The sequence below is a fragment of the Motacilla alba genome, chromosome 4A (assembly GCF_015832195.1).
Source record: "Motacilla alba alba isolate MOTALB_02 chromosome 4A, Motacilla_alba_V1.0_pri, whole genome shotgun sequence".
Classification (NCBI taxonomy): domain Eukaryota; kingdom Metazoa; phylum Chordata; class Aves; order Passeriformes; family Motacillidae; genus Motacilla; species Motacilla alba.
Genome location: NC_052045.1, coordinates 9,000,047 through 9,010,395, shown reverse-complemented (window position 1 = coordinate 9,010,395; position 10,349 = coordinate 9,000,047). Strand labels below are relative to the sequence as shown.

Below are 10,349 nucleotides of genomic sequence, written 5' to 3'. Positions count from 1 at the left end.
GGGCCGCTGTGAGGGAGTCCCGGCGGTGCGGGGCCGGTGTGAGGGAGTCCCGGCGGTGCGGGGCCGGTGTGAGGGTGTCCCTGCGGTGCCGGGCCGGTGTGAGGGAGTCCCGGCGGTGCGGGGCCGGTGTGAGGGAGTCCCGGCGGTGCGGGGCCGGTGTGAGGGTGTCCCTGCGGTGCCGGGCCGGTGTGAGGGAGTTCCGGCGGTGCGGGGCCGGGCCGGTGTGAGGGTGTCCCTGCGGTGCCGGGCCGGTGTGAGGGAGTCCCGGCGGTGCGGGGCCGGTGTGAGGGAGTCCCGGCGGTGCGGGGCCGGTGTGAGTGTGTCCCGGCGGTGCCGCGGCCTCGTTATCTGTGCACGCGCGGAGTGCGGGGAGCGGCACCGCTCGGTATTGACACGGCCAGCGCCAGGAGCCAGCACTGTTCCGCCTGTTCCCTTTCTAACTTCCATGTACATTTGAAATAAAAAACACGAAAGCCAGCGCGGCTGCTGTGGTGTGTGTGTGTGTGTGTGCGCTGCTCGCTGGGCCCGGCGCTCCGGACAGCTCCGGACGGTCACGGCGAGGCCGGAGCTCGGTGGGGATGGCGGATCGCGGCCCCGGGCAGCGCAGGGCCGCCCTTGGGGCAACCGCGGCCGTTCGGCAGGGCCTGGGGCAAGTCCCCGGGGCTACCCTGGTGAGGGCGGGTGGGGAGCGGGACCGGGGGAACCGGGGGGGCACCGTGGGGCCCGGGGCTTTCCCGGGACCGTGAGGCCCGTGGGGCCCGGGGCTTTCCCGGGACCGTGAGGCCCCTGGGGCCCGGGGCTGCCCCGGCGCCGCCCCGGCCACGCCCCCGCTCCCGCGCGTGGCAGCGGCCGCCAGGGGGCGCAGAGCCCGCCGCGCGGGCCCCGCCATGGCGGCTGTTTCTCGCGGTGTCTCGCGCGATCGTGACGCGCGGCCACGTGACGCCGCGCCGGCCGGGCCGCGCCGTTCGGCCCCGCGCGAGTGACGGGAGCGGAACCGGGAGCGGAACCGGGAGCGCGACGGCACCTGCGGGGCGGGGCCGCCAGGGAGCGGGGCCGGGGGGGGGCAGCTGACGGGGGAGTGAGGCCGGGCCGGGCCGGCGCTCCCCGGCGTCCCGCAGCGAGCCGCGGCCTGCTCCACACGTGGGGCCTGGTCCCGCCGTCCGCGCCCGGGCCCGGCGGGTGCGCGCCCCTGGCGGGGTTCGGCCCCGCGGCCTCCGCCCGCCATGCCGCCGCCGGCAGAGCCGCAGCCGGAGGCGGTGGCCGAGCCGGTGCTGGAGCAGTGGCGGCAGTACAACGAGACCGACCGGCAATGGGCGCTGCGCCGCCGCTTCATCCTCCGCCACCTCCCCGCGTACCCCGGCGGCGCCATCGACCAGCTGCTGGCGCTCTCCGTGCTCTGGACCAACCACGTCTTCATGGGCTGCAGGTGAGGCGCGGTGCCCCGCAGCACGGCGGGGCCGGGGCGCTCAGCGGGACGAGCCGTGCTGCGGGCAGCAGTCGGTGTGAGTCGGGCGGGACGGGAGCCCCCGCGGGGAGAAGGGACACACGCTCCCGTCGTGGCTAAATCTCGGCTCCAGATGCGTTTTAGAAAGCAGCCGCAGAACAGCTGGGATGAAAGGGGCTGAGGCGAGAGAACTTCTGTCCCTGGCCGGTTCGGTTTGCTCGAGTATGCCGGTGTTTGTATGGCACGGGAGCAGCCGCTGGAAAAGTTCATGAGTGTTTTGCAAGTAGTTCTGGATGTCCCGCCCCCAGGACTCGTTAAGCTTGTGGTGCTGGGCTGTTCATTTAAATGAGGAGAGAGCTTCCCTCCGAGCACAAAGCAGCTGGGACAGGCCCCTGAAGGCTCGGCTTTTCTGGGAGAAGTAAGCGTGGAGGAGGGAAGGGGAATCCTTTCATCCAGCCCTACCGACCGTAGCCAGGTTGTGGAGATCTGCAGAAGCGTCACCCACGTTCCACAGACGCCTTTAATGGTGTGATTGTTTTTAACTGGACGGAAGCAGTTGCTTAACGACCAACTTCTGCAAACTGTGGCACACAGATGGACTTTTAATGATGTTCCATCCCGCAGCCTTGTGGGGGACTATTTTATGTCATCTCTACAGAGCAAAATCAATATCTTTAAATACAGACGTGCCTGTTTCCTTTTTTTTTTTCCCCTGGGTCATGTACTAAACTGTTCTGCCCTGCAAGCACCAAAATTTAACATAGACTTTAAACAGCTTCAAATTCCAAAGCTTGAGCAATATGTTAAAATTGAGAATGTACATATATTCTTCATATACAGTCTGTGTGGTCCATCTTAATGTGTTTGTGTGCTGTCCTAATGGGGACCCTCTCTGTGCCAGGGCTTTTGGGAATGGTGCGAGGAACAGTTACAGGCTGCTGCTAATAGAAGTGAAAAACTCTGTGGAAAGGTTTCAAATCCCAAAAACTGATGCAGTTTGAGCCTGTCAGTGCACATACTTTCTGTGGTGGACTCCTTCAGCTGCAGCTCTCAGGGGAGGTGAGATTCGAGCAGGATGCAGTCTGGAGCCATTATCAGTGAAGATGTTTCCCCAGAGCTGGTGTGCCTGGCCGGGAGCACTGCACAGGAACATTCTGTACTGTTAAAACCATTCTAGCTTTACTTACAGTTGCCTGAAGGGACCTGCAGCATTCCCTGGAACTGCCTTTGGTGTTTGGGAAGAGATGTTGTTGATTCATCAAGTAAATAGCTTGAAAGTTTGAGGGATTTTTGTTCTTTTCTCTTAGGTTTGTTGGCTGGTGTTCGGTTTGGTTTTTGTTTTCCTTATGCTGATTTCTTGCCAGCTGAAGACAGCCTGTTGGTCAGAGCAGCTCAGCTGGTTAGAGCAGGGTGCTGACAGTGGCAGTGATGTGGGTTCAGTCCTCCTGTGGGCCATTCACCCAACACTTGGACTCCATAATCCTTGTGGAAGCATCCAGAAGGCTCAGAAAACATGGTCTGTGAGGAAGGGGTTAAGTACAAGGCTTCATTTAGTTTAGATGTGGATGAGAGTAGGCGCTCCTGGTCCCAGGTATGGTAAAGGTGGCTGAGAATGGGGGCAGTGGTGCAGGGAAGCATTATGCTCCAGAGTTACAGCGATCAGGATAAGGGGTGACCTGTTAAAGTCACAGCAGGGAGACTTCAGTTGGGTACTGGAGGCACTGGGTTCCTCTGGCCAGATTAGACAAACACATGTTGAGAGTGCTTGATCTCTTCCCCGCCCCCAGCTGAAATATGAGCCCCAAAGGTCTCCATCCTTTGTGAAGAATGACAGGTGTCAAATCTGACACTGTTCTTGCACCCTGCTGGAAAGGCACATTGCCCATCGCAGGTAATGTCTGGTAACAGCCAGAGAGAGACAGAGACTCGCACTGCTCTCCCCTTTGGCTGCGTCCTGCTTTGAAGGAAGGTGTCTGGCTAGGAAGGCTGGAACCTCCCTTGGAATGGAAAATACGACCCCCTTCCCTCTGAATCACTGCAGCTTTGAAATACTGGGGCTTTCAGGCAAAGGCATGGGGAAAGGGACAGCAGTTCTTGACTAGAATGTGTGTGTGTCCCTCGCGTGTCTGTGTGCACACTGTGTGTCTGTGTGTCCATCGTGTGTCTGTGTGCACACTGTGTGTCTGTGTGTCCATCGTGTGTCTGTGTGCACACTGTGTGTCTGTGTGTCCATCGTGTGTCTGTATGTCTGTGTGTCCATCCTGTGTCTGTGTGCACACTGTGTCTCTGTGTGTCTGTGTGCACACTGTGTGTCTGTGTGTCTGTGTGTCCATCCTGTGTCTGTGTGCACACTGTGTGTCTGTGTGTCCATCCTGTGTCTGTGTGCACACTGTGTGTCTGTGTGTCCATCCTGTGTCTGTGTGCACACTGTGTGTCTGTGTGTCCATTGTGTGTCTGTGTGTCTGTGTGTCCATCCTGTGTCTGTGTGCACACTGTGTCTCTGTGTGTCTGTGTGCACACTGTGTCTCTGTGTGTCTGTGTGTCCATCCTGTGTGTCTGTGTGTCCATCCTGTGTCTGTCTGTAGCTGTCAGCAGCCGCGGCCCCGCGGGCAGAGCACAAACCCAGCCCGGCCGCCCCTGGCTGCAGTTCCGGGCACGGCCAGCAGGGGCGCTGCTGGCTCCCGGCCGGCAGGGGGGCGATGGTTCCCCAAGAAAACAAAACAAAACAAAACAAAACAAAACAAAACAAAATGTAACAGAAACTGCACAGGCCTAGCAAGAGCTTCAGGGTTGGGGACATGGAGTGCAGGGTTAAAGTGCAGTGAAAAGCCGGAGGCAGCAGCAGAAAACACCGGGACTGGGCTGTCCTCCTCCCACGCCAGCAGTGTGACAGGGAGAGGAGCTGAGCCCAGCCCCTCACCCCTGGCCAGTCCTTTAAATCAGGAGCAGAAAAAATCTTTCTTGAGTAGATTTCCCGAGTCCTTGGAACAGCAGTATTTAGAAGCTGCAAATCACTGCAGCCCTGGCTGTTGGGACAATTGTGGGCTGCTGTCTGTGGGCAGTGCCCACTGATGCTTTCTGACTTGGGAAGGTGAGCATACCATGGAACAGGTGCAGCACTGCTCTTCCTCCTTTCTGAACCATGGTGTGAAGCTGTCAGAGGCTGGTGTCAGGCTGTGTTTGTAGGCTCTCCTTGGATAGAAACGTTTGGGTTTCTTACCTGTTCAGCCTCAGTATGCAAATACCTCGAAATCATGTGAGAGATCCCCAGAGCAATGGCAAACTGAGCTGGTGGGGGATGTAAGGTCTGGAGGGATGGGACAGGGCTGTGCCATGCGTGTCCTGCTTGTGGGGAACTGTGGGTGCTGCAACAAAGTCAGGGTTTGCTCAGAGCTCGTCACAGCCAGCTCACCTCTCTCGTGGTTCAGGAAGCTAAAACATTTCAGTTACAGCACCCAGCTAGAATTTAGTTTGGCTTTTTAAAGAGTGGTCGATGAAGGCTGAGTAGTGCCTTTGTCACCTGACAGGGCAGTTGCAGTGTTGGTGACGTGCAGGCTCTGGCTGCTGCCCCACACAGGACTCCAGTGCCAGTCTGAGCTCCTGTGTTTGATTCACTGAAGCTGCTGCTCCTCCTTCACACCCCAGTGTTCAGTAGTGCTCCTGGCAGCTCTGCCAAATTCTGTATTTTGTCAGATAATGTATTTAAATTTAAGTTTAGAACACTGTCGGTGTGCTGGCTGCATGGTTTAAGGAGAAGTGGGTTCATGCAGAGCCAGGTCAGCTGGTGTGTGCCTGTGTGCCTGTGCCAGAGCAGCTGTGCCGGGGGGACAGTGGTCAGTGCTGTGCTCTGCTCTGCAGGATCAGAGGGGCATCTCCCTTGCCCCAGCTGCTGTGTCTCAGGCAGCTTTAGTCCTTGTTTTGTAACAAAAGCTTGTGTGTGCACGTGTGCTGCCCCTGGGGCCAGCTCTGAGGTGTTCTGCTACTGACCCCCCGCAGATACGGTGTGCAGGTCATGGAGAAGGTTCTCAAGATGGCTGAAGGCATTGACATCGGGGAAACGAGGTCCTACGAGTTGGTGCCCAACAGGAAGCTGAAGAGATACCGCTCTCCATCGGACAGTGAGTACAACTGCCCCTGTTAGTGACCCTTCCCTTCCCTTCCCTTCCCTTCCCTTCCCTTCCCTTCCCTTCCCTTCCCTTCCCTTCCCTTCCCTTCCCTTCCCTTCCCTTCCCTTCCCTTCCCTGTCTGGGGGGCAGCCCTGGGAGCAGCAGCACCCGTGTGCACCGGGGCCACCTCTGGGACAGCCAGCACAGCAAACTGGAGGGAAGTGCCCGTGGTGTGCTCTGCTGGTCTGCAGAGCAGTTCCCCCTCCTCTGCCATGTGTGTGATTCACACACAGCTCTGTCTTTGCTTAGGAAAATACTATTTTTCATTTCAATTATCAGGTAATTGGTTTCCTCTAGGAATGGTGTCTGGAATCAAATACCTGTCTGGCTTTGTCTGCTGGGGTGAGGTGTGATGTTCTGCCCCTAGGAAGGGTTGTACATGTATATAGTGACATTCAGCTCATTGATTTTGGGTTACAACCTGCTTGGAGCTTTCAGGGGATGGGGAGTAGACACGATGTGTAGTTTTGGAGTTTTTTCCCCCCTGTTGAGCCTGGAAGAGTGCTATGTATGTCACCCCAGTCCCGTGGTCTTAGGTATCAGTGTTCCAGCTGTAACTTTTCCAGTGCAGGAAATGCAGCAGGCAGAGAGGGCTGGCAGTTCGATGGCTCCGTCTGCTGGCTGCTCCATGGCGCCTTCAGAGCTGCCTGCCCTCCCTCCGGAGAGGGGCGGGAACTGTGCCTGGCTGCGGGCAGGCCCCTGTGTCAGTCAGCACTGTGGCTGTGTGAGGCACAAATGGCCGGACAGCACAGGACTCCTCTGGGCTTGGGTATAATTTCTAACTCTGCCAAAGTTGCTTCCCTTACTTTGACAGCCAGCAGTCTTTCTGTGCTTCCGTGGGCCAGCTGCAGAACTGAGGAGATGCTGTTCTTGTCCCATGTTTTGTCTGTCACAGGCAGCAGCCCTGAGGCTTCTCCAGGGCTTGTTGCACAGACAGCATAATGAGCTGTTCTGCTGGCAGGAGCCTTTAGGTGCTGCTGCAGTGCAGCCATCAAAAACAGACGGGTAAGAAATGCAAACCTTGCCATAATTCATCAAAACTGATGGGCAAAGGATTTAATGCGTCAGAGCTTTGTCACCTGATTTCAGTGGGAAGGAAGGGCTGTTGGTGCTGCGTGCAGGTGGTGATACCTGTGCTGTGTGGTTGATGTCTGGACAGCCTGACCCGCAGCAAGGCCAGCACATTGGCACTGGATTAGGCAGCATTTCCCAGCACTGAGCTGGCCTTTTGCTCCTCCGATGAAATTACACACATGTACCACGTCAGCATGTGGGTGCTGAATCTTCCACGGGAGAAGTCTTGTGTAACCATCTCTTAGATGTAACATATTTGCTTGTCAGCTATCTGATTCTCCCTTTCTGCAGTAGCCAGGATAGTCTGTCTCATTTGCATTTCTTCTGGTGAGGGAGCAAGAGGTCTGTCAGTAATGGGGCCCTCAGTCGCTGCAGCTGTCCCTTGAGGCTCAGGCAGATTTCTTCATGTTTGCTGCCCTTTAGCCCAAAGCAATTACACTGAGAGAAGATGTGCTTCTATTAAGGCAGCAACAGCCCTGTGTGTTTTGGAAAGGAGGGTTTGGTACCACTGTGTTCCACCTCAGATGAGGAGACCTGATGATAGAGTTTATCTGACATCATCCTGCACCCCTGCAGCAGAATCAGAGCTGAGGTTCTAGTCCTGCTCTAGTGTTCTGTCTTGTTGACCGTAGTTTTACTTATTACTTATCTTAGTAGATTTGAAGGGATTAACTCCAGAAGTGACCAGATGGGTCAGTGGGCAATGCTGGAAGGCATGTCATGTGACTAAATATGTAGAGATTTTTGTGTGGTAGCTGTGAAAGTGGAAATACACTGTAGTGACCTGCACAAGAATGACTGGGAATGACTGGTTGTCTTTGATGAATTGTGAATGTCTTTTGGAAGGAAACCTTTTGGGTTATGGCTAAGGAATGCAAATCCTGTGTTCAGAGCCTGCAGGCTCCTCTTGAAGATCACTTTCTGCAAACACTGTCTCCCTGTCATAGCACATATTGGTAATTGTGTAATATTCTTCCATCTCGTAGGTCCAGAGCCAGAAGGGGCTCCCGAGCCACCCAAAAAGGTGGTCCCCAAGTTCCGAGTGCGACCACGCTTTGAGCCCATACATTTTGTCAGCAGCGCTGAGAAGGATGGCAAGAAGGACAATTCTCTGGATAACCAAAGGCAGGAGGTGAACCAGGAGGCAAATACAAACAGCGTGGCACAGCCAGCTGAAAACTGTACAAATTCTCTTGTGAATGCACGGGAGGTGAATCCCCAGGTCTCCAGCTCAGCTGGGCTTGGCTTTACAGGCCCAGCAGCAGCAGCCAAGAAGGCTGTGAATAGTGTGGACTCTAGCACAAGCAACGCCGGGCCGGTTTCTGTTTCCCCTTCTACTGCCCCGTCCGCATCAGAGACTTTCCCTCCATCAGCAATAATGCTGAAGCAGAGCTTTATGGAGAAACTGTCAGCAGCTGTCTGGAAAAATCTTACTAATCCAGATGCAAACACTGGGACGGATAAAATTAATTTCACGTATCTTTTGACACGTTCAATTCAGGCATGCAAGACAAACCCTGAATATATTTATGTTCCTCTGAAAGAGATCGCCCCTGCTGACCTGCCCAAGAGCAAGAAGCTCCTGACAGATGGCTTCGCTTGCGAGGTGCGATGTCAGAACGTCTACCTGGCCACCGGCTACGCCGGCAGCAAGAACGGATCCCGGGATCGAGCCGCGGAGCAGGCAGTGAAGCTGCTGAAGAAATCCGTGGAAGTTCGAGTTGTTCAGCGCAAGTTCAAGCACACCTACCACGAGGACCTGGTGGTGTGTGAGGCAGGCGTGTGTCGCCCAGATTTCCCTCCCGCTCTCAAACCTCACGAGGAGTTCGTAGTTGCCAACAGGGACTGTGTCCCAATGCAGCCCGGTACTGAATCCATGAAGGGTTCCACAAATGCCAACAAAGATTGGACTAGTTTTGTCCTCACAGAGAATGCCAGCGATGCAATAGGAATACTTAACAATTCTGCCTCATATAACAAAATGTCCGTTGAATATAAGTATGAATTAATGCCCAACCGCTCGTGGCGTTGTCAGGTGTATCTCCAGGATCACTGCCTGGCCGAGGGATTTGGCACAAAAAAGACCAGCAAGCACGCGGCAGCTGAGGAGGCACTGAAAATCCTGCAGAAGATGCAGTCAAATATAGCATCCCTCAAAGTGACCCAGGTGCAGAAAGTGGGCTGCTCATCACGGGGCTCCGGGAGGAAGAAGGACCTGAAGGACCTGGTGATCTACGAGAACTCCAGTAACCCGGTGTGCACCCTGAACGACACCGCCCAGTTCAACAAGATGACGGTGGAGTACGTCTTTGAGAGGATGACAGGCATGCGATGGAAATGCAAGGTGATGCTTGAAGATGAATTCATTGCAGAAGCAGTTGGAGTGAAGAAATCTGTCAAGCATGAGGCAGCAGAGGAAGCTGTGAAAATCCTCAAAAAGACTCAGCCAACTGTTGTTAATAACCTGAAGAAAGGCACTGTTGAAGACGTCATCTCCAGAAATGAGATTCGAGGTCGATCAGCAGAAGAGGCTTTCAAACAGAAGATCAAAGAAGACAACATCGGAAACCAAATTTTAAGAAAGATGGGCTGGACAGGCGGTGGCCTAGGGAAAGACGGTGAAGGAATTAGGGAGCCTATTTCAGTAAAGGAGCAGTTCAAAAGGGAAGGACTTGGGCTTGATGTGGAAAGGGTGAACAGAATCGCTAAGAGAGATATTGAAGAGATCATTCGAAACTATGCACGTTCAGACAGTCACATTGACTTGACTTTCTCTAGAGAACTGACCATGGATGAGCGGAAGCAGATACATCAAATTGCCCAAAAATACGGTCTTAAAAGTAAATCCCATGGACAGGGACACAACAGATACTTGGTGGTGAGCAGGAAGCGGCGCAAGGAAGATCTGTTAGACCAGCTGAAGCAGGAAGGCCAGGTTGGGCATTACGAGCTTATCATGCCCCAAGCAAACTGAGGTGAGGTGTCCCCTTTGACCAGAGACTGAGTTTCCTGGACACTCAACTAAAGAAAGAGATGCTGCATTTTTCTCGTGGGTAATAATGACATTAAAGTCTTTTCCTTTGGCAATATAATTTCTAAAATGTTGTTAGGTGTTTAGAACCGACCGAATTCTGTTCAAGCGCATTAGCACAACCCAAAAGCAGTAGTGCTGTTACTGTATGTGTCTTTGATATTACTTGTTCCTTCACATTTTAATAGTTTTGTAATAGCAAACACACATGTCCAGCGAGAAGGAATGAATTTGACATAATTTAAAATTATAGGTCCCTTACTCTTCTTGAGCAAGGAAGGAAAAAAAACTTTAAAAAAAAATTTAAAAGCAAAGGAAATGCAGTCTGGGGGCATAAACTTGTATGTAAAATTGGTATTAATTACAACAAAAATAAAGTTTTATTTCTGGAAAAAAAAGGTTTTGTCACACTTTGTATTAAAAAAAGTGTGAAAATTTGATTATTCTTGAGAAATACATATATCAAGGTCTTGTCTCTGCTGTGTTTATGTACAGTATGTAAACCTTAACTAGTTTAGTGGTAGTTTTATTCATAGATTTCTCCCTTGGGTCTCCCATTCTGAGAATCACTGAAGGCGCCTTCCTTGCCAGCGAATGGGACTGAGAGAATTCCAGCCTTTCTGCCTTGGAGAAC

The 10,349-nt window shown here is 53.8% G+C and overlaps 1 protein-coding gene across 2 annotated transcripts; it reads left to right on the top strand.

Annotated features, from left to right (window-relative positions):
* Window positions 1-972: 972 nt before the first annotated feature.
* Window positions 973-10,113, top strand: NKRF (NFKB repressing factor). Of its 2 annotated transcripts, none has more exons than XM_038164534.1 (3): window positions 973-1,426; window positions 5,441-5,562; window positions 7,671-10,113. In XM_038164534.1, the coding sequence occupies exons 1-3, from the start codon at window positions 1,224-1,226 to the stop codon at window positions 9,656-9,658; spliced, it is 2,313 nt and encodes a 770-aa protein (XP_038020462.1). In that variant the 5' UTR covers window positions 973-1,223; the 3' UTR covers window positions 9,659-10,113. The 2 variants fall into 2 exon arrangements, with proteins under 2 accessions (XP_038020462.1, XP_038020463.1); XM_038164535.1 differs by lacking the exon at window positions 973-1,426 and adding an exon at window positions 1,447-2,261.
* The last annotated feature ends 236 nt before the right edge of the window (window positions 10,114-10,349 follow it).